This window comes from Dreissena polymorpha, chromosome 2 (genome assembly GCF_020536995.1).
Source record: "Dreissena polymorpha isolate Duluth1 chromosome 2, UMN_Dpol_1.0, whole genome shotgun sequence".
NCBI lineage: Eukaryota > Metazoa > Mollusca > Bivalvia > Myida > Dreissenidae > Dreissena > Dreissena polymorpha.
In genome coordinates this window covers 57,145,424-57,169,912 of record NC_068356.1, presented here as the reverse complement: position 1 = coordinate 57,169,912, position 24,489 = coordinate 57,145,424, and the positions used below count along the sequence as shown (strand labels likewise).

General features: G+C 35.4%; 2 protein-coding genes and 1 long non-coding RNA gene across 6 annotated transcripts in view; all 3 read left to right on the top strand.

The window, feature by feature from the left end:
* Positions 1–17,376, top strand: part of LOC127867145 (zinc finger protein 93-like) — a 21,303-nt gene extending 3,927 nt beyond the window's left edge. Inside the window, exons 2-4 of one of the 4 annotated variants that reach the window (XM_052408190.1) lie at positions 8,690–8,871; positions 16,193–16,402; positions 16,655–17,376. In XM_052408190.1, the coding sequence (XP_052264150.1) occupies positions 8,797–8,871; positions 16,193–16,402; positions 16,655–17,317 (948 nt within the window). In that variant the 5' untranslated portion in view covers positions 8,690–8,796 and the 3' untranslated portion in view covers positions 17,318–17,376. Of the gene's footprint in view, positions 1–341; positions 1,286–8,689; positions 8,872–16,192 lie in introns of those variants that run through there. The other 3 variants (XM_052408189.1, XM_052408188.1, XR_008043314.1) reach the window with 3 other exon arrangements.
* Positions 1–24,489, top strand: part of LOC127867160 (uncharacterized) — a 26,500-nt gene extending 2,011 nt beyond the window's left edge. The window contains exon 2 of the long non-coding RNA XR_008043340.1: positions 21,357–24,489. This is a non-coding gene — a long non-coding RNA (uncharacterized LOC127867160). The remainder of the gene's footprint in view (positions 1–21,356) is intronic.
* On the top strand, positions 8,881–14,118 carry LOC127867141 (E3 SUMO-protein ligase KIAA1586-like). The gene is given in 6 exon segments (XM_052408183.1): positions 8,881–11,093; positions 11,328–11,613; positions 11,805–12,202; positions 12,377–12,513; positions 12,735–12,880; positions 13,651–14,118. Coding segments are annotated over 6 exon segments (2,526 nt in total). The 5' UTR covers positions 8,881–9,841; the 3' UTR covers positions 13,958–14,118.

Sequence of the window (24,489 nt, the reverse complement as noted above, 5' to 3'; positions counted from 1 at the left end):
TTTTAGTCATTTTTTATTTTTTTTTACAATTTCAGTTTGATCAACATATGTCGTGGCTCTTTTCTAAAGGCTCAGTCAATACTAGCCCTATAATAATCATGACGGCATCTTTACAAACGTTGCATCTCAATCAATTGTGTGGTGCAAATTTCATATGCATTATTTGAAAAATCATAATTTTGTATAAGCTCAAAAACAATACAATTTTAGTCATTTTTTTTAAATTTTATAACCACTATTTATTTGATCAACATATGTCGCAGCATTCTTGGAAAGGCTCAGTCAATACTAGCCCTTTATTAATCTTGTTGGTTTAAATTCATATTGTTTTATATTTTCAGTGTGCTGAAAAGAAGCAAGAGGGTCTCTTGCTCTTTAGACGAAAAGTTTGACCCCGCAAATGTCATGACGCCAGCGAAACTTGGGCGTACAAACCCAGGTCATTTCCACATTGAGAACTTTTAATGGTTGAAAAACATTGTGGACTTTAAATAGTGCTGACATACATGTGTGTTCACAGCTATGCCAAGGATACTGATACTGTCTGATTCAACTGGGAAATTGGATTCCTTTCTTTTCCTGAGACGTACCTTGACCATCCCAGCACTATGATGATGTTACTATATTCATGTCTACTATATAAAGCAGTGGCGACAACAAACTTCACAAACCTTCAAACTTGCCGAAGACAAAATAAAATTCAGTATGAATTAGTTTTAAATATTCAATTGATTAAATTAAACTGTTGCATTTTTTCATAAATGAACACATTCCAGCAGTGAATATCTCTGCTTAACTCAAAATTGACTGTTAGATCTTTGATCATGTTAATCAAAAATGTGTTCCCAAAACTCATTATAAATATAAAATTTGCAAACTTGTTTAAACAAGATAATTTGGTATTTAATTTTAGTAAGCTTTTTGTATTGCTGTAGGCTTCGAATAAATCTTCTGCATTACCATGTCAGGAGGAATCTCAATCTTTTGTTGTTGAAATAATAAATAGAAAATTGTTAGTATTATTATTAAATTTTTGTTGTTCTATTTCACATTGCAAATGGTTACTTGTGCAAAATCTTTTACAAACATGTGATTTTTTTTACATGCTATTGAGTTTTTAAAATATTTTCTTTAACTGAATGCTCATTACACTTAGTAACATGAATGTATTGTTACACATACTCTTAAACTTAAATAATTCCAAGATCCTATCATGCATGAACTAATGTGTATGTTTCAGTGATTAACTGATTTATACTGAGAAATAAAACATAAACGACTTTTATGAATTGCCTTGCCTTCAAATTCTGTTGATTTTTGTTCAATACTTGAACACGAAATCACGAAAAGACTTTCAGTACTACTATGGATATCATGTTCAAAAGGAGTCCAACAGAATAATATAATGGCATGCGAACCTTCATTGTCTCGGATGATAAAGAACAATTTCACATTTTAAATTGTAAGCAATTGGCAGGCGTTAATAATGTTGATATTTTTCACACAGCAGAGTAACATTTTTAATTAATTAAAAGACCGGTCTTTGCTACATGCACATATGTGCGATATACAATGGCAATTGAAACCCTGTGAAACAAATGGTATTGTTACTCGTCAACGCATCCGGTAATTGGGTTCCGTGTAGCATACTGCGTGTTAATATTACTAATTATTTATTTACAAGACAAACAAGGCAAAATTGAACGAATATTAATTTTATTATTAAACATCGAAAGTCGAATATTGCGAAACAACTATCACCATAAATGAGCGAAATCGCTCGCAATCGAATGAATCTGCTTTCCTTCAACTACATGAAGGTCAGTCTGGCTGCACAGGTTCTGAGCGACTCTGTTGGTGAATATTAAAATGGCATGCGAAACTTTGCTGCGTCGGAGGTTAAAAGAACAGTTATACATTTTGAGTTGTTTGCACTTAACATGTCTTGATTATGTTGCTATTTAAAACAAAACATTGTAACATTTTAATTCTATTAAAAGACCGGTCTTTTGTACATGCACATACGTGCGATAAACAACGGCAATTTAACCCTGGCGAAACAACCGGCAATTAATATTCATCAAAGGGTCCGATAATTGGGTCCCCGTTCGACATACTGCGTAATAATTAGACTTAATAATGATTGACTTTGAGATAAACAACGCAACAATTGAACGAATAGGTACTTGTGTATTTAACATAATATAATTTGAATCAGAAAAAACGTAACACGCTCAATAAGGAGAAATCCCTCGCAATCGATATCGTGTAGCCGCATTATCGCTACACAGGGACCAATCAATCGAGATTATCAAATCTCGCGCACGGGTTTATTATCGCTACACAGGGACCAATCGATCGAGATTATCAAATCTCGATTTATTTTGCGTGCTGTAACGGGATATCGCGAGGTTGCTAATCCCTTTGTTTGTATAGGTCCCTGTTAAAAATGAGGTGTGGGGGGGAAATCAAGGGCAGTAGATTCACAAGTGAAGAAGCCAGCCTTGTCAGGCTTTTTCCGCCCTATGCCACGGGTCCGAAATTCGGCCCCATTCCCAATGCAAATCTGGTTGTTTTTTTCCCAATTGAAAAAAAATATTCCCAATTGAAAAAATTTTTTTTTTTTTTTTTTTTTTAACCTTAAAATATAAGAGTTAACCTGATCCAGTGTAGAAATAGAAAGTATTGCATAATTAAATTATTTGTTGCCTTGAATTTGTTTTAAAAACTGTAAAATATGTTAATGATTATTTAAGACTTTCCTTATTTTCCTCAAAATCTGGCGCTTCGCGCGATTTTTTTCACCTCAAAAAAGGTCAGGCCTTTTCCCCAAATTCAGATTAAAAAACCTGCACTTATTACACATGTTCATAATATTTTGTAAAATTTTAATAATAAGTTATCAAAATAGTCGTTATTTACCAGTTAACGGCTTCTTTGAAATATAAGAAACACTTTTTACATGCGATAATTTTTCCCAATTTAGCCAATTTTGCGATTATTTTTTTTCCCAAAATGGGGGTTTTCACGACGTGAAATTCCCAAAATTCCAGTGTTGCGTTTTCCCAAAATGGAGTGGTGGAAAAAGCCTGCTTGTCGTAGCTGAAGAGGGGCAGGGGATATATTTTTGACCAAATTTTCGATTTCCAAAAGGCCTCAAACGGTCAAATCCATTTCATCAAAACAGAAATTGACACAAGAAAGCCTTTTTGTGTCAGTGTCATAACATAGGCAACATACATTGAAAATAGAAAAAGGCTTTCTTGTGTCACTTTTTGTTTTGATGAAATCACATCTTTTAATAGTCACATATGCCAAAATTCATTTGCTACATGTACTTAAGAAAACAGGCGAATGTTTATAAAATTCTTGAGTTGACTATTAAAAATGCAATATATGTGATAATCTGGCAATGAAAAGCGACACGAAATGAAGTAAGTATGCGGTAATTGATACGAGATTGGCTGATACGGATGCATTGGGGAATCGATCCAGTTGGGTTTATGGGTATCTATGCGTGAGGCCTAACAAAAAAATATGTTTGTTTCCACTGACATGGCCTAAATTAAATAATTAGGGTAGGTAGGTAGGCAAATAATTTTATTTTTAAAAATATTTTTGTTTTAGAAAATGTCATACATGGTGCATCTTCTTCTCATTTTTTCTTGTACAACTGTATGTACAATAAATTTGATGATGAATGTAATGCTATATGGCTTCATTTAAATGCTTTAATGAAATAAAAGCTTGCTGTTCATTAATTTTGCATTTGTTGCTTTCCTTATTTCCGAGTTTATTGTTGACTTCTGGCAACGGCTTTAATACTGTAGTCAAATGTAAAATATATGGCGTCTGTCCGTCCGAAAACTTTAACATTGGCCATAACTTTTCCAATATTGAAGATAGCAACTTGATATTTGGCATGCATGTGTATCTCATGAAGCTGCACATTTTGCGTGGATTACGTTGGATTTTAGTGCCTCGTGCCTTTGGTAATCAGTCTTAATTTGTTCAAATATGGGACATAATTGTTCGTTAGGATCTTGAATTCGTCAATTGGTTGGTAATAAATTTCATGCTGGCGAAAATAAATGATTTCACAGTAGTCCATTTTATGACCAATAAAAGGCATAACTAAAGTCGCAGTAAGCTTGACCCTCAGTGTCTATAGGGATTCAGTGTTGTTATACTTTCTGTTCCTTTGGGATCATGGAGTATATACTATATTATTTATAATTTATTATATATTAAATAGCCCAAAAGCCATGCTAGGGGGACGCGAGTGGTGTTGCATGTAACATTATCACCATGAAAAGACCCAATCAAACTGCAGAGCTCCAGATAAGGGTCGTATTTTCGTAATTACGAATTATTTTAAAATCTTGTCGTACCATAAAGAATTACAAAATCAAGTTAGGAATATTATTTTAACATGGGTTCTTATCGATTTTTATTGAGTTCTTTTCGCGTATTAAAGATCTTTGCGGTGCTTATATAGAATGGTTATCGGGTTTGTTTAACAAAGCGCATTTTTTCCAATAAAAGCAGCTTATACCGTCTATCTGTTAAAAAAACAATGGCGGCGCCCAGAGAGCGTCCTAAAAAGCTGCAAAGCGTCCAAAAACACGCTTTTAACATATTGTACGCAAAGTGAGCTGAAGTTAAATGTTTAGAAAGACATTATAGAAATGATCTTATAAGATGTTGTATGTTCAGTTTCCGAAACAGTCGGAAAAGCTAAACAAAAACGCGACACGACGGGTCCAAACTTAAACACACAAAAAACATTGAACGAGTGGAAGGGACAAGTCCCGTGGCTAATCGTTGAAAAGATTGAAGGGGAGACCCGTTTTTATTGTGAAATATGTAAAAATTCATCTAAGGCATGCAATCTAAGCACAGTTTGGGCATATGAAGGTATTTGAAAAATAAAATTGTATAATACTGAAAAGACACTGTTGAACTCGTATAAATAAAGTTGCTAGTATATTTATTTTGATTTTTTTGCATGAAAATAACCATTATTATTTATTTTTAGGTCATTTATAAAAAATAAGAATTATTTTCAAAAACTTAGTTGTAACGTTAAGAATAAAATTTCAGTGTTAAGAATTCTTTTTGAAAATCTGGTAGTAATTTAAGAATTTCACAAAACCTTATCTGGAGCTCTGAACTGGGTGTGCTATTATATTTTTTGGATGCAGTTTATGCTTCCAAAGGACCACATTTTCAAATTATATTATGTACTGGTGTTGTGGGGTCTATCTACCAGGGTTAGCGCTGTCCCAAAATTTCTTTGTGCCAACCAGGTTTTTGTTTTTCGATGCGCGAAAACTGGTTTTGAAATAATTATATATACATTTACTATCAACTTGTTTATATTTCTTTTAATGACAACAAAGGCATATCACATATCATAATGTAACATACATTTTTCAATATAGAAATAATTTGTATGGTACTTGTCAAAGTACAAACATAAGTTATTTTATTGAGTACATTTAATAGGGGTGTCGATTGATCCAAATTTGAAATCCTGAAAATTAGGCCGGGGGTCTTGGAACCGCAGCCGCAGGAATCAACAGGAATAAAGGGCAGATCCCCCACCCCATCCAGAGCCCTTACTAATTGTTCTTTTTTAGAGTCTTTCCAATTGTATTTTCGGGGGAATACAATTTAAAATATTATAAACCACACCGTCCGTATCACCGCATGTGCATTCGTCATTCTATTTCTTCTATAAAGAACTTCGAAAATAAATTATAATCGACGAAAAATAATGTATCCGAAAATGACAGTCCGAAAAATTGTACGCGTTTGCCACATTAAATAAAATGTGCATATCGTTTGACTGCAGACATTGCAAAACCTAGCAAATATACAATTTGGTTGACATATTGCTTTTCAATAGCATTTTTGTGGGTACAAAACAACTTAATTATCAACTTTTAATTTCAAACGATAATCAGCAAAAAGGTGTAACATCGTAGAAATAGAACTTATTATTTAATTATCATCCTTTAGTTCAGATCGATAGTCGGGAGGAAGGTGTTAAGTAATCAGCTTAGAAATAATTTATTTATTGGTACGCTTCTTTTGATTTGTTAATCTTTAAATAGGACGTTTGCCATCGGCCGCTATATTGTTGGCAGACGACAAGATCAACTGACTGTGTATTCCAAGTGTACAGTGTCTGTCATGAATGACCCAATATTATGTGTGAGCAAACTCATTGCTGATTGGCAAGCTACCATGTGCACTTCAATAACAATAAAAATGATATGCGGATAATGTAGACAAGTTTATTGAGCGTTGCCGAAAAATACGCGGTCCCATTTTTTCGAATTTTGGGCTAAAAAAAGATTAGGACCGGCGGCAAAAAAATAGGTAGGGTCGGGCCACCGGAAACGAACAGTTATTTTTGTTACGCCTGATAAAAAGTGTTCTGCAATGAAATAAATGTTGTTATCCATGACTGTATTACTATAGCTTTTTATGCCCCCCTTCGAAGAAGAGGGGGTATATTGCTTTGCTCATGTCGGTCTGTCGGTCCGTCCACCAGGTGGATGTCAGACGATAACTCAAGAACGCTTAGGCCTAGGATCATGAAACTTCATAGGTACATTGATCATGACTCGCAGATGACCCCTATTGATTTTCAGGTCACTAGGTCAAAGGTCAAGGTCACTGACCTGAAATAGTAAAATGGTTTCCGGATGATAATTCAAGAACGCTTATGCCTAGGACAGGCTTTTTCCGCCCTATGCCACGGGTCCGAAATTCGGCCCCATTCCCAATGCAAATCTGGTTGTTTTTTTCCCAATTGAAAAAAAAATTCCCAATTAAAAAAAAAAAAAAAAAAAAATTTTTTTTTTTTTTTTTTACCCTTTAAATATATAAGTTGACCTGATCTGGTGTAGAAAATAGAAAGTATTGCATAATTAAATTATCTGTTGCCTTGAATTTGTTTTAAGAACTGTAAAATATGTTAATGATTATTTAAGACTTTACTTTTTTTCCTCAAAATCCGGCGCTTCCCGCGATTTTTTTCACCTCAAAAAGGCCAAGCCTTTTCCCCAAATTCAGATTAAAAAACCTGCACTAAACACATGTTCCTAATATTTTGTAAAATTTTTATAATAAGTTATCAAAATAGTCGTTATTTACCAGTTAACGGCTTCTTTGAAATATAAGAAACACTGTTTTAAATAATTTACATGCGATAATTTTTCCCAATTGAGCCAATTTTGCGATTAATTTTTTCCCAAAATGGAGGTTTTCACGACGGGAAATTCCCAAAATTCCAGTGTGGCGTTTTCCCAAAATGGAGCGGAAAAAGCCTGTAGGATCATTAAACTTGATAGGTAGATTGATCATGACTAGCAGATGACCCCTATTGATTTTCAGGTCACTAGGTCAAAGGTCAAGGTCATGGTGACCCTAAATAGTAAAATGGTTTCCGGATGATAATTCAAGAACGCTTATGCCTAGGATCATGAAACTTGATAGGTAGATTGATCATGACTAGCAGATGACCCCTATTGATTTTCAGGTCACTAGGTCAAAGGTCAAGATCACGGTGACCCGAAATAGTAAAATTGTTTCCGGATGATAACTCAAGAATGCTTATGCCTAGGATCATGAAACTTTATAGGTACATTGATCATGACTCGCAGATGACCCCTATTGATTTTCAGGTCACTAGGTCAAAGGTCAACATCACGGTGACTTGAAATAGTAAAATGGTTTCCGGATGATAACTCAAGAACGCTTATGCCTAGGATCATGAAACTTGATAGGTAGATTGATCATGACTAGCAGTTGACCCCTTTTGATTTTCAGATCACTATATCAAAGGTCAAGGTCACGGTGACCTGAAATAGTAAAATGGTTTCCGGATGATAACTCAAGAACGCTTATGGCTACGATCATGAAACTTCATAGGTACATTGATCATGACTTGCAGATGACCCCTATTGATTTTGAGGTCACTAGGTCAAAGGTCAAGGTCATGGTGACCTGAAATATTAAAATTGTGTCCGGATGATAACTCAAGAGCGCTTATGCCTAGGATCATGAAACTTCAAAGGTACATTGATCATGACTCGCAGATGACCCCTATCGATTTTGAGATCACTAGGTCAAAGGTCAAGTTCACGGTGACTCAAAATAGTAAAATGGTTTCCGGATGATAACTGAAGAACGCTTATTCCTAGGATCATGAAACTTGACAGGTAGATTGATCATGAATCGCAGATGACCCCTATTGATTTTCAGGTCAAAGGTCAAGGTCACGGTGGCCCAAAATAGTAAAATGGTTTCCGGATGATAACTCAAGAACGCTTATGGCTAGGATCATGAAACTTCATAGGTACATTGATCATGACTGGCAGATGATTTTCAGGTCACTAGGTCAAAAGTCATGGTCACAGTGACAAAAAACATATTCACACAATGGCTGTCACTACAACGGAGAGCCCATATGGGGGCATGCATGTTTTACAAACAGCCCTTGTTCAAAACTGCAAACGCAGCCGAGCGTGGCACTCGTTATGCGGTGCTCTTGTTTTAGAATAGAAATGACTCTAAGGTATTAGTTAAATTTGTAACAAAGGTCTAGTTGTGTGATACTTAAAAAAAGTTGAACATTCGCACATATAGAATCAATAACTTAAAAATATTCCTACAGCTACAGAGGAGAAACTGCTGGTCTGTTATTCCTACAGCTACAGAGGAGGGGTTGCTGGTCTGTTATTCCTACAGCTACAGAGGAGGGATTGCTGGTCTGTTATCGAGATGATGACACCAGAGAACTTGGTCTCGTCAGAGACAAGTACTTGCTCTTCTGACCTAAATATATCAATGGAGAAGGTCTGTTGTCTGTTTTGACAGGTTATCATGACGTATTACAAATTATTGTTCGCTCTTTAAACGGACATGTTTGTTGATCTTAATTTTTATGCCCCCCTTCGAAGAAGAGGGGGTATATTGCTTTGCTCATGTCGGTCGGTCCGTCCACCAGGTGGTTTCCGGATGATAACTCAAGAACGCTTGGGGCTAGGATCATGAAACTTCACAGGTACATTTATCATGACTCGCAGAAGACCCCTATTGATTTTGAGGTCAAAGGTCAAGGTCACAGGTGAAGGTCACAGTTACTGGAAATAGGCATTATAAGGATATAGCATGGTTCAAACAAGGGAAACAACTACCGTTTATGCATGTCCTTTTTATTACATCATTTGCCTCCCTTTAATTCATTTAAAATCTCATTTTACAGCAGAGATTCCAAATCTGACCTGTAAATGAGCCCCATATTTACTGCCAGTGCTAGGTTACCTTTTCCCATTTGATCATTCTTAAGTATTGGTATTGAAATGCTGCTGCTACTGCTACTTCTACTACTACTACTTCTACTACTACTACTACTACTACTACTACTACTACTACTACTACTACTACCAGTGATTTTTTTTGGTAGAAATTACAGCCGATATTCGGCTGCTTCCCAATTGCCGAAAATGATCATTTTTTCCCAAAATTCATGTAATTTTTCCCAAAATACAAGTCTTTTTTCCCAAAAAAAAGAAATAACAAACAATTATTTCGATCTTTTTCGATCGCAACAAACAGGTTCCATGCTTAGTGGGAGTAAACACCGATATCCCGTTTGACAATTTTGAAGCCGAAATTGATCATGTTCGTAACGTAATTTCGGTTTTCGCGCGCACTAATTTTGCGACATCAATTTTTTACGACAATACGAACGCTAGGTAAAGAATTCTTTACGATGTTTGCATTCGCCAAGCTGTTACCGATCAACAAAATGTGAAAAAGACAAATGTCTCACAATAGTAAATATTACTTAAAAAAACTAACTGGAACAAAAACCGCAAACGACCGCAAAATTACGTCGTTTTTACGAGTTTTGCCAAGACACAGCGAGGACATTAATGTCATAACTGCTTCGACATCTTCCGCTGAAAGTAACAAACAGGATGGAGATAAAAATAAACCCACGGCAAATCCGGGCCAAGCTCCCGAAATCAACCAGGTCCCCCCTAAATCCGCGTCAGATATGGACCAAGCTTCCCAAATCAACCAAGTTCCATCTCAACAACTGTCAGATCTGGGCCAAGCTCCCCAAACCAACCAAGTCACTTGTCAACCAGTGTCCGGTACGTTGCAATCTCACCAAGCCTTTGACATGGTATGTTCAAGTGAAATTTGTCATGAAATTAGTGGCTTAGCAGCTGCACAGTCCAAAAAATCTAGTCCAAACTTTGTGAAAGACACTTGTGTTGAGGTCAGGATGGTTCCTGACAACAGGCATTTTGCGCCATTGAAATATGAAAAAGACTTTCATTGGCTGTACTTCAGTGTAGTAAAGGAGGGTTACATATGTAAAGTATGTGAACTTTTTGGTACCACAACTCATGCTAACCCACCGTTTGTTCAAAGTGGTGTAAAACTTGGAACACATCCCACAAGAAAATTGCGTATTCATGAAAACAGTCAGTACCATAAATTTTCGGTTGAACGATATTCAAAAGCAAAGTCCAATGTAAATGTCATGCGACAACTTACAAGTCATCTCGAAACAAATAAGCAAAAAAATAGGTCAGCACTGAAGAAAGTTTTCATGGTCATTGATTTCATGATAAAACAACAGTGGGCATTAACTGAAAATGTTGAAAAATTTGTCAGATTTGTTGCTGATCTGGGAGTAGAAGAGTTGAAAGCCTTTCTGTCTACTGAGCAGATTTCGTACTTGTCGTCTTCACACATGGTTCTTTGTTTGTCAGACTATCTAGAGCGTCAGATTCTAGACAAAGTCAGAAAAAGTGACATAGAAATACTTGCAGACGAAAGTACTGATATAGCCAACAGGAGTCAGATGAGCGTGATGGTCAGATTTAGTGATGGACCAACAGTTAAAACAGAATTTCTTGGTTTCGTCCATCTGCAAAAAGGAACAGCTGAGTGCATTGCCGGCGCTTTACATTCATTCTTGATCGCCAAGCATATCGACACTGCAAGGATGATGTTTATGGGCTTTGATGGTTGTAACACCATGAGTGGTGTACAAACAGGTGTGTTTGCCTTAGTAGTGCAAATTAATAAACTGCTTAATCTATCAATAACTCATGATAAGTCAGTCATTCATATTAGTTACTTGATAACTGGTTTGAGTACAGTTTTGCTGGTCTGGTGTGATATATAATTTAATAATTAAGACTTAATAAAAGTGACATTACATTGCATTTCAAGACATCCAATTATTCTTTTACTTATAATATTTTGATGTTAGTGTTTTTGAATTTCAGGAGTGTAGAGATGACTGAAGCACATAAACCCTTTTGCTGTGTATCTAAACTGTCGCAATCACAGGCTAGCTCTATGTTTGTGTCATCTAATAAAGCGCTACCCTGTATTGCAAGATGTTGATGGAGCTCTGCTTGCATTATGGAAGGTGTTTGAATTTTCTCCGCAAAAAATGGCGGTTTTCAAACACATTCAACAAGTGTATGGGGAGGTGCCCTTGACACTCACACGGGCTGCCACAACAAGATGGTTAAGTCATCTTCAGGCAGCAGCACGCTTTGTGTCAAGGTTGGTTCATCAGTACTTGTGATATTTAATACAAACATTTGAGAATAATGCATTAATTGCTTATGAAAAATCTATATATTTATTGATAATTATTCACTGATGTGTTTTTTAATTGAAGATTTCCTTGTTCTGGCTATGCATGAGAATGCAATCTTCATTCTATTTACATAGTTTACCACTTATATTTTCAGGTATGTCTGCATTTTGGACACCCTTGATTCACTGTTTGCAGAGAAGCGGGACCCAGAAATACAGGGTATCAGAGCCTGTATCACAGAGAAGAGAACTGTAGCAACGATTCTTCTGCTCTGTGACATCCTGAAGCCAGTCAACATGCTCTCCTTGTATCTTCAAGAAGCAACTGTCAACTTCTCTGAGCTACCTGCCCATGTCAGTAACACAACCGGTCATCTCTCATCACTCATCGAGCTGTACACGACATTTGCAGGAAACCTGGAGAATAGTGACACAGAGTTTGCGAAGAGTGAACATCTCTTCTTTGAAATAGATGAACGAACAGACCTCCAAAGGAGAATGCGGAGAGGGGCTATGCCACATATCACCCCAGACACATTCTTGACAGAAACTGGTAGGCTAGAAATCTGAATAAACTGCTTTTAAACAGAAACTGCTCTTTAAGTTATTGTACACAATATTTGATAATGATACGATAATTTTAAACAGTACACCCATTTCAGCATGGTTTAAGTTAAGCTACTAGCCATAAAGTACATGTAAACCACAATTGCCTTGTACATTTTAGGAATCCCACTGATACATGACCTAATCAAAGAGATCGAGGATGCTTTTTCTACTGGGGACCCAGTCCTGACGGCATTTGGGTTCTTCAATCCAATGAATCTCCCAGAAAGTGTTGCAGATTTACCGCAGTATGGACAGGTATATGGCTTTATCTCTGTTGTCCTGAGTTTGTTAATTCCAAGTGTTTTGCAAATTATTTATTTACAAGAGTTATCATTGATTAATTTTACATTATCCAATGATCTTTACAATTTTTGAGCATACATTTGTATTTACATAAACATAATATTTACATAATATTAAGTTTTACAAAGCTAAATTCCTAATTTTGATTATTTTACATGTTATGTTTATTTAAGGAATCAATCAGGAAGCTAGTTGATTTCTACACAACACCAAGAAGGGATGTCTTTGAAGGCCATGTAACCGAGATGCCAGCCATCTTTGATCCTTTGATATTGGAGAGCGAGTTGAAGACTGTCAAACCTCAGCTTTACATGCTTCGGTATAAAGCAGCTTTCGGAGTGATAATTATGTTACAATTACGATGTTTATGCATGGAGTGATCCTGTTCATTGCATGTTGTAGCTTTTTCCCAGAAAGTTATCATATGCATCTAGCTTACTCAACTGAAGATTGTTCCAGTTGTTGCCTTTTTTTTAAACTTGTTTCTTGTTCCAGTTGTTACTTTGTTAACTTGTTCCTATGTGAGTCTGTTCTAGTTTTAAACCTTATGTTCAGTTAAGTTAAAATGTTCATTTGGATTTCAGAAGTTGAACAAAATCTTTGTGATGACAGCCCAGGAGCAGTATGAAGAAATTGTTCCTTATTTTTTTCTTTAATATTCAGTAAGTCCTTCTTAAATGAATTAAATTATCAGTACTTGATTATTAAGTGTATCAAGTGGTACTCTACTGTAATTTACAATGTAGCTATGCATGTAATCTCTAAGACTAATTTTAATGTAAAAACAAACGGACACTAAATAGAAAACAGGTGTGACAAATGACTATATTTTAAATTTTATTATCAGAATCTGCAAGTAATAAAAATATAACATACTAATAAATTAATTTGATAATTATATAATCTGAATAATTTTAGATTATATTTATAACTTTGTTTGTAATTTACTATTTCCTATCCTATCAGATCCTATTTGACACTATTTGGTAAGAGAGCATAAAGTAAAATAATTAATTTTTCTATAACATGTCTTGGTAATAAAATCATCAATCAGTCAATTGGGTTTGCATAAACTAAAATATTTTTCAGACGCAATGGTAAGACGACAGTTGAGGAAATCCACGCTGAGTTTCACAGGGATCCAGTTCTTGGGGAGTGCTTTCCTTGTACTAAGCGTCTTGTCCAACTCTGCTTGATAATTCCTCCCTCCACAGCACCAGTGGAAAGAAGCTTTTCCCTTATGTCAAATGTTGTTACCAAGAAGAGGAATCGTCTTTCACAGCAACAACTGGATGCACTGATAAGGATTACTCATCAGAAAAAAGAACTTTCTGACCAGGATCTTGAAGACATTGTTGACATTTTCAAAAGAAGAGAAAAATGTGCCTTTAAGTAAAAATCATACTTAAAGATTACCAAGGTCAAATTTATAGGTTATGATAATGAGAACACATAATAAAAAATAATTAATCTATAAAAATAATGGAAATTGTTAACAAAATAATTTAGAAAACTAATTAATGACTATGTGTATGCATTATAAACATTATTTTTATAATGAATAATAATCAAGACCAATTCCACAGTGATATTACTTGTGTAATCATATTATACACTAAGTGTTAAAAGAATGGTGCTCTTTGACATTAACATGTTCAAGTTTAATTAAACATTATGCAGAAATAATTATTTCCAATTTCTCTGTAAACTGTTAACATATCAGCAAATAAAGAATATACATTCCTATAATAGTATTGAAATATGTATTTTTCCCAATTTTAAGGTTTATCGCGCTTTTTTCCCAATTTTAAGTTTTATCGCGCTTTTTTTCCCAATTCAAAAGGCACAGGCTGTAACAAAAAAAATCACTGACTACTACTACTACTACTACTACTACTACTTCTACTACTACCACTACCACCACTACCACCACCACCACCACCACCACCATTCACAGTGACAAAAAACGTATTCACACAATGGCTGCTACTACAACTTATAGCCCATATAGGGGGGCATGCATGTTTTACAAACAGCCCTTGTTGTTTTTTGCTTATATAAATCATTATACATTATAAGTGGTGTTCACTTATTTGCTCATCTTGTCTTTCAATGTATCTTATTTATTCGCATATTATCATGAATATTCATTTATAATGCAAAGTATAACATGTTATCTACATTGTAAATCTGTACGTTTTAAGTGATATGAAAATCTTCGCTTCTGTGTTGGGTACATTCAGTCAAGTGTTTTAAAGAGACTTGTTCACCATTTTCAAAAAAGAATGTACGGGTTATGCATTATGTTAAACAGGATGCAGAATCAACAGGGTTGTTATGGGGTTACACATGGGCTTGACAGACTGAAAACACACTGCTAAAACTTTATTTTTTAAATATATCAAGTTATTGAAATAGATTTTCAAAAATCTTTTGTGCATTAAAGACAGTATTTCTTGCAGTTTAGGCCAATATCTTAAGGTATAGGTATAAATTCTTGAATATGTCTGAAATCTGTGACAAAATTTCACGTTGCGTGCAGCATAACCATGCAGTACAGAACAAATTTTGTAATAAGACCACAGGCTTATTATTGTCTCCAGAGCGGACTTGTGGTTTGCGCTCTGTGCATCAGTCAGTCTGTCTGTCACACTTTTTTGGATCCTGAGATAACTTAAAAAGTTCTTGATATTTTTTCATGAAACTTGAAAATGGACAGATGGCAATATTGAGATTATGCACGTCAAGAATTCTGGTTGCTATGGCAATTCTATGATAATAAAAAAAATAATCTGAAAATGATGGAGTTTCACTAGTAGGGGATCATATTGCTTGTCAATCTCTTGTTTAAAGTAATTCTGATATATTTCACAATTCCATAAGCAGCATACAAATCAGTCTTTTATGCATTAGTTGAAATTCTGAAGAAAAATTGTTTAAAAAGTTATTTTGAAAAAACAGCACCACTTACTGGTGTGCTTACATGTACATGCATTAACGTTGAATTTGGAATCCAACATAGTCACACAATCCTGCATCCTGTAAGACAAGCAAAATAAATGAGCCACTTTCTGTGAAAAGGGGGTTAAATGCATGTGCGTAAAGTGTCGTCCCAGAATAGCCTTGTAGTCCTCACAGGCTAATCAGGGAAGACAATTGCCGCAAAAACTTGAGTTATGCTAAGAAGAGACTTTCTTTAAACAAAAAACATGATACAAGCCAAAAGTGTTGGCCTTGATTAGCCTGTGTGGACTGCAAGGCTTATATGGGACGACACTTTACGCACATGCATTTCTATTACATTTATAGCATATATTTAAAAAATAATAATAATACAGGAATCTCTCCTGTGAGATGTCCTGGGGTATATTTTTTATTTTACCTTTTTTCTTGCTATAATACTTAGTTTAGACTTTTAATTACATTCTAGATATGTTAGTAAACATGTTCAATGACATTAAAGACAAATACAAAAATCTGTGAACAAGCCCCTTTAAGATCACAAGTTTTATATTGTGAATAGTAACAAAACATAAATAAGGGGTTCACATTTCATACATACTGATTTTTAGTATTATTATTTGTATGTTAAAATGTGTCCTGAATATCATGTTAATAATTTTTTTTTCAGAAATTTTCCAATGATAGTTCTGCAAGACAGTACAATTGTGAGGTGTGTGGTTATGCATGTATCCGTAGTAGTGACTTCAGGATACACATGAGGATACATACAGGAGAGAACCCATACAAGTGTGAGGTGTGTGGTTATGCATGTAACGAGAATAGTTCCTTGAAGAAACACATGCTGATACACACAGGAGAAAGACCATACAAGTGTGAGGTGTGTGGTTATGCATGTAAGGCGAGTGGTACCTTGAAAATACACATGAGGATACATACAGGAGAGAAACCATACAAGTGTGAGGTGTGTGGTTATGCATGTAACCAGAATAGTACCTTGAAACAACACATGAGGATACATACAGGAGAAAAACCTTACAAGTGTGAGGTGTGTAGTTATGTCTGCAACCAGAGTAGTACCTTGAAAATCCACAATATGATACATACTGGAGAAAGACGGTACACATGTGAGGTGTGTGGTTATGCATGTATTGAGAGTGGTACCTTGAAACAACACATGAAGATTCATAATGGAGAGAAACAGAACACGTGTGAGGTGTGTGGGTACGCATCTAATTATAGTGGTGGCTTGAAGAGACACATGAAGATACATACAGGAGAGAGACATTTCAAGTGTGAGATGTGTAGTTATGTCTGCATCCAGAGTAGTGACTTGAAGGTACACATGAGGATACATACTGGAGAGAAACCATATAAGTGTGAGGTGTGTGGTAAGGCATGGCACCAGAGTGGTTCTTTGAAGAATCACATGAAGATACATACAGGAGAGAGACATTATAAGTGTGATATGTGTAGTTTTGTCTGCAACCAGAGTAGTGACTGGAAGAGACACATTATGATACATTCTGGAGAGAAACTGTATAAGTGTGAGGTGTGTGGTTATGCATTTAACCGTAGTGGTAACTTGAAGACACACATGAAGATACATACAGGAGAGAGACATTTCAAGTGTGAGGTGTGTAGTTATGCATGTGACCATAGCAGTCTATTTAAGATACACATGAGGATACATACAGGAGAGAGACCATACAAGTGTGAGGTGTGTGGTTATGCATGTAGCCAAAGTGGTTCTTTAAAGAAACACATGAAGATACATACAGGAGAGAGACTGTAAAAGACTGTATAAGTCTGATGTGTGTAAATGTGGTAAAGCATTAAACTAGAGTGGCTCATCGTGGTAAATTGTTCAATCAGTTATTTTTTTTAGTATTAATTATACCCCCACAAACGAGGTTTAGGGGAGTATATAGGAGTGAACTTGTTTGTCGGTCTGTCTGTCTGTCGGTCCGTATTAAGTGTCCGCTCTCTAATTCAAGTAGTTTTCATCCAATCTTCACCAAACTTGGTCACAAGTTGTATCTACATGATGTCTAGGCCAAGTTGGAACACGGCCTTGCTAGGTCAAAAACTAGGTCACACGGTCACTTAGTGCGTTTTAAACATTCAGCATGTTGCCCGCTCTCTAATTCAAGTAGTTGTCATCGGATCTTCACCAAACTTGGTCAGAAGTTGTATCTACATGATGTCTAGGCCAAGTTCCAATATGGGCCTTGCCGGGTCAAAAACTAGGTCACGGGGTCACTTAGTGCGTTTTAAACATTCAGCATGATGTCCGCTCTCTAATTCAAGTAGTTTTCATCCGATCTTCACCAAACTTGGTCAGAAGTTGTATCTAAATGATCTTAAGGCCACATTTGAACATGGGCCTTGCCGGGTCAAAAACTAGGTCATGGGATCACTTAGTGCGTTTTTTTAACATTCAGCATGGTGTCCTCTCTCTTATTCAAGTAGTTTTCATCCGATCTTCACCAAACTTGGTCAGAAGTTTTATCTAGATGATCTGAAGGCCAAGTTTGAACATGGGCCATGCCAGATCAAAAACTAGGTCACAGGGTCACTTAGTTCGTTTTACACATTGAGCATGGTGTCTGCTCTCTAATTCAAGTAGTTTAAATCTGATCTTCACCACACTTGGTCAGAAGTTGTAACTAGATGATGTGTAGGTCAAGTTCGAACATCGGCCATTCCGGGTCAAAAACTAGGTCACGGGTCACTTAGCGAGTTTTAAACCTCACCATGTTGTCAGCTCTCTAATTCAAGTAGTTTTTATCCAATCTTCACCAAACTTGGTCAGACGTTGTTCATGTATCGAGATGATGTCTAGGTCAAGTTTGAATCTGGGTCATGCCGGGTCAAAAACTAGGTCACAGGGTATCTTAGTGCGTTTTAAACCTTACCATGTTGTCCACTCTCTAATTCAAGTAGTTTTCATCCAATCCTCCCCCAACTTGGTCACAAGTTTTATCTATATGATCTCTAGGACAAGTTTGAACTTGGACCATTCCGGGCCTAAAACTAGGTTACGGGGTCACTTAGTGCGTTTTTTAGCATTCAGCATGGTGTCCGCTCTCAAATACAAGTAGTTTACATCCGATCTTCACCAAAATTGGTCAGAAGTTTTATGGAGTTGATCTTAAGGCCAAGTTAGAACCTGGGCCTTTCTGTGTCAAAAACTAGGTCAAGGGTTCACTAAGTGCATTTTAAAAATTGAGCATGGTGTCCGCTGTTTTTTGTGAAGACGACATGCAAAATATTATGTGTCAATGCGGCATGTGGGGGTATTCGTCACGTCTGTGACAAAGCTCTAGTTAAAGCTCAATATTAAGTTAAGCTCATTTGAATTTAAAATATTTTATATCTCGAAATGCACATGATGAGCTTTTGTGCTGTTTTCTGTAGTTTGTTGTCTACGTCCGTCGTATATATTTACCTTGTTAACACTCTTCAAAGTCACATTTGTTTTCCGAAAGTCTTGAAACTTGCTCTGATGATTAGTTACAATGATATCATAGAAGAGTTTGTAACTGGGTCATTAGTTCTAATGCTATCTTTGTGGTGTTTATAACTGGGTCATTACTTAGTAGTTCTAATGATATTTTGGTGGAGTTTGTAACTGGGTCATTAGTTCAAATACTATCTTGAAGAAGATTGTAACTGGGTCATAAGTTCAAATGATATCTTAAAGGAGATTGTAACTGTGTCATAAGTTCCAATGACATCTTGGCAGAGTTTGTAACTGGATCATTAGTTCCAATGATATCTCGGTGGAGTTTGTAGCTGGGTCATTCATTCCAATGATATATTGGCAGAGTTTGTAACTGGACCATTGGTTCCAATGATACCATGGCAGAGTTTGTAACTGGGTCATTAGTTTGAATGATGTCTTGGCGGAGTTTGTAACTTGGTCATTAATTACAATGATTTCATGGCGGTGTTTGTAGCTAGGTCATTAGTTCCAATGATATCTTTGCTGTGTTTGTAACTGGGTCATTAGTTCCAATGATATATTGGCAGAGTTTGTAACTGGACCATTGGTTCCAATGATACCTTGGCAGAGTTTGTAACTGGGTCATTAGTTTGAATGATATATTGGCGGAGTTTGTAACTTGGTCATTAGTTACAATGATTTCATGGCGGTGTTTGTAGCTGGGTCATTAGTTCCAATGATATCTTTGCTGTGTTTGTAACTGGGTCATTAGTTCCAATGATATATTGGCAGAGTTTGTAACTGGACCATTGGTTCCAATGATACCGTGGCAGAGTTTGTAACTGGGTCATTAGTTTGAATTATGTCTTGGCGGAGTTTGTAACTTGGTTATTAATTACAATGATTTCATTGGTTCCAATGATACCTTGGCGGTGTTTTTAACTGGTTCATTAGTTCTAATATCTTGGCAGTGTTTGTAACTGGGTCATTAGTTCTCATGATCTTTTGGGCGGAGTTTGTAACTGGGTCATTAGTTCCAATGATATCTTGGCGGAGTTTGTAACTTGGTCATTAGTTCCAATGATATCTTGTGTCTCTACAACAATATTAAGTGACAATATGTTTCAGGCAGATACACTGGGTTTTTAAGTACTCCTGACCTTTCAGTTATGAATACAATTTTATCCCACTTTTACAGCGAATTCGGTTGATTAAAGCCCCGTTGATTAAATATCATCTATAATCAACAGCAGAAAATGACGTCAATATTTGGACGAAATGACGTCATAAATCCGCGAAATTATCCAGTCAAACTAATTTTGTTTAAACAAAAAGGTTTACAAAATAAAAAGTGGGATAAATAGAATAATAGATTAGTGTTGATTATAGATAAACCTGATCTATAATCAACACTAACCTATTATTCTCTATATTCAACTATTATTTTAAAGGTTATATCAGTAACTAAATTCTGAAGTAAACTTTGTGATTTTTAGCGTAAATAGTTCTGGGGATATTATTTAGTGAATCTTTGAAAGACTTATTTCTGAGTTACACAATGTAATTGAACATCAGATGTCTGCCTTTGTGTAATTTTTTTGTATAAAAACTTATTATGGAGATGCACATTAAATTTGTAATAAGATTCAATAAGATTTTATAAGATTCAGACTATTTTCATGAATTGTACATACCTTTACATATCTTTTTTTCGTAACATTTTGTTATGAATATCTGGGTTTTTTTAGCCGGATTTTTTTCGAAAAAATCTCGGCTTATAGATTGATGTTGTCGGGCGGGCGGGCGGGCGGGGTGGCGGCGTGCTCGAAAATGTTAAAGTTCTTATTTCATGGTATAACTTTGGTATGCTTGGACCTAGAGTCTTCAAACTTGACATGAAGGTTGGCCAGGATTAACAGATGACCACTGGTCATTTCAAGGTCATTCATTTGAAGGTCAAGGTCACTGTGACCTTCAATATAAAAAATGTTAAAGTTCTTATAACTTTGGTATGCTTGGACCTAGAGTCTTGAAACTTGACATGAAGGTTGGCCATAACTAGTTAGTAACCACTGGTCATTTCAAGGTCATTCATTTGAAGGTCAAGGTCACTGTGACCTTGAATGTAAAAATGTTAAAGTTCTTATTTCATGGTATAACTTTGGTATGCTTGGACCTAGAGTCTTCAAACTTGACATGAAGGTTGGCCAGGATTAACAGATGACCACTGGTCATTTCAAGGTCATTCATTTGAAGGTGAAGGTCACTGTGACCTTCAATATAAAAATGTTAAAGTTGTTATAACTTTGGTATGCTTGGACCTAGAGTCTTGAAACTTGACATGAAGGTTGGCCAGAACTAGTAAGTAACCACTGGACATTTCAAGGTCATTCATTTTAAGGTCAAGGTCACTGTGACCTTGAATGTAAAAATGTTAAAGTTGTTATAACTTTGGTATGCTTGGACCTAGAGTCTTGAAACTTGACATGAAGGTTGGCCAGAACTAGTAAGTAACCACTGGACATTTCAAGGTCATTCATTTGAAGGTCAAGGTCACTGTGACCTTGAATGTAAAAATGTTAAAGTTCTTATTTCATGTTATAACTTTGGTATGCTTGTACCTAGAGTCTTCAAACTTGAAATAAAGATTGGCCAGTACTAGAAGATGACCACTGGTCATTTCAATGTCATTCATTTGAAGGTCAAGGTCACTGTGACCTTCAATGTTAAAATGTTAAAATTGTTATAACTTTGGTATGCTTGGACCTAGAATCTCAAACTTGACGTACAGGTTTGCAAGCACACTTAGATGACCACTGGTCATTTCAAGGTCATTCATTTCAATGTCATTCATTTGAAGGTCAAGGTCACTGTGAACTTAAATGTTAAAATGTTAAAATTGTTGTAACTTTGGTATGCTTGGACCTAGAATCTCAAACTTTGCTCATGCCTTGAAAAGTACTTACATTTCATTTTGACCTTTGAACAATATTTCAGTAATTTAAGTATTGCATTGACAAAAACACGAAAGGTACTTTCCTGTCATTTAAATCAAAAATCCGGCTTCAATGCGGTCATCTCCGACCGCGGAACTCTTGTTTTTAATCTTGTCTTTAAAGGTAATGCAAAAATCTATATCTGGAATCAAGTTTGTGATTTTAAATAAAATTGGTCTTGAAATATTACAAGCGAACTCAGTAGGAAGTATGAATTTGGGTAGATGCTCAATTTGTATGCCCCCCTTCGAAAAAGAGGTGGTATATTGCTTTGCACATGTCGGTCAGTCCGTCCACCAGGTGGTTTCCGGATGATTACTCAAGAACGCTTGGGCCTAGGATCATGAAACTTCATAGGTACATTGATCATGACTCGCAGATGACCCCTATTGATTTTGAGGTCACTAGGTCAAAGGTCAAGGTCATGGTGACCTGAAATAGTAAAATGGTGTTCAGGTTTTTTTTTGGCCCAATTTTATAGCCGAAATTCGGCTATGTTCCCAATCCCAAAAAGTATACTTTTTTCCCAAAATGTGGCAAAAAATTCCCAATTTCAAAAAAAAAAAATTTTTTTTTTTTTTTTTTTTTAGAAAGAAGTCTTATGTGTATTTTATCTCAATTTTAATTCAATTACATCTGACAAAGTATTATATGATTTTGTTCTTTTAATTTGAATGAATATAAAAAGTTATATCAAATTTAGTATTTCCCTAATCAGTGGACTTTTCGTGTGGAAAAAAGGCTAATTAATTTATTTTCCCAATTTCATGAAAATGCCGATAAAATTCCCAATTCCAAAGCCATGGGCTATCTTCCCAAAAAGTGGAAAAAAAACCTAGTGTGTGGATGATAACTTAAGAACTGCACGCATATGCTGCCAACAGGGCGAACTCTGAACAATATAACTGAAGCAACTGGTCTGTAATCTGAAATCTATAATTATCAGTCCAATTAAACATCATCATTTCAGTAAAATAAAGTGGATCAGTAAAAATATTATCAGAATATGAGATTTTTTTGTATATTTATATCTATAATCAATAGCAGGAAATGACGTCAATATTTGGACGAAATGACGTCATAAATCCAGCGAAATTATCCAGTCAAACTAATTTTGTTTAGACAAAAAGGTTTACAAAATAAAAAGTGGGATAAATAGAATAAGGCTCGTGCTTTTTGTTTTCTAAGCCTCGCATGATAAACCTGATCTATAATCAACACTAACCTATTATTCTCTATATTCAACTATTATTTTAAAGGTTATATCAGTAACTAAATTCTGAAGTAAACTTTGTGATTTTTAGCGTAAATAGTTTTGGGGATATTATTTAGCGAATCTTTGAAAGACTTATTTCTGAGTTACACAATACATTTGTATAATTGAACATCAGATGTCTGCCTTTGTGTAAATTTTTTGTATAAAAACTTATTATGGAGATGCACATTAAATTTGTAATAAGATTCAATAAGATTTTATAAGATTCAGACTATATTCATGAATTGTACATACCTTTACATATCTTTTTTTCGTAACATTTTGTTATGAATATCTGTTTGTTTTTTTTAAATCTCGTCTTTAAAGGTAATGCAAAAATCTATATCTGGAATCAAGTTTGTGATTTTAACTAAAACTGGTCTGGAAATATTACAAGCGAACTCAGTACGAAGTATGAATTTGGGTAGATGCTCAATTTGTATGCCCCCCTTCAAAGAAGAGGGGGTATATTGCTTTGCACATGTCGGTCTGTCGGTCAGTCCGTCCACCAGGTGGTTTCTGGATGATAACTCAAGAACGCTTGGGCCTAGGATCATGAAACTTCATAGGTACATTGATCATGACTCGCAGATGCCCCTATTGATTTTGAGGTCACTAGGTCAAAGGTCAAGGTCACGGTGACCCGAAATAGTAAAATGGTGTCAGGGTTTTTTTTGGCCCAATTTTATAGCCGAAATTCGGCTATGTTCCCAATCCCAAAAAAAGTATACTTTTTTCCCAAAATGTGGCAAAAAATTCCCAATTTCAAAAAAAATTATTATTTTTTATTTTTATTTTTTTTTTAGAAAGAAGTCTAATGTGTATTTTATCTCAATTTTAATTCAATTACATCTGACAAAGTATTATATGATTTTGTTCTTTTAATTTGAATGATTATAAAAAGTTATATCAAATTTAGTATTTCCCTAATCAGTGGACTTTTCGTGTGGAAAAAAAGGCTAATTAATTTATTTTCCCAATTTCATGAAAATGCCGATAAAATTCCCAATTCCAAAGTCATGGGCTATCTTCCCAAAAAGTGGAAAAAAAACCCTGAGTGTTTGGATAATTACTTAAGAACTGCACGCATATGCTGCCAACAGGGCGAACTCTGAACAATATAACTGAAGCAACTGGTCTGTAATCTGAAATCTATAATTATCAGATCAATGAAACATCATCATTTGAGTAAAATAAAGTGGATCAGTAAAAATATTATCAGAATATGAGATTTTTTTGTATATTTTGTATATTAAATATTGTGTTAA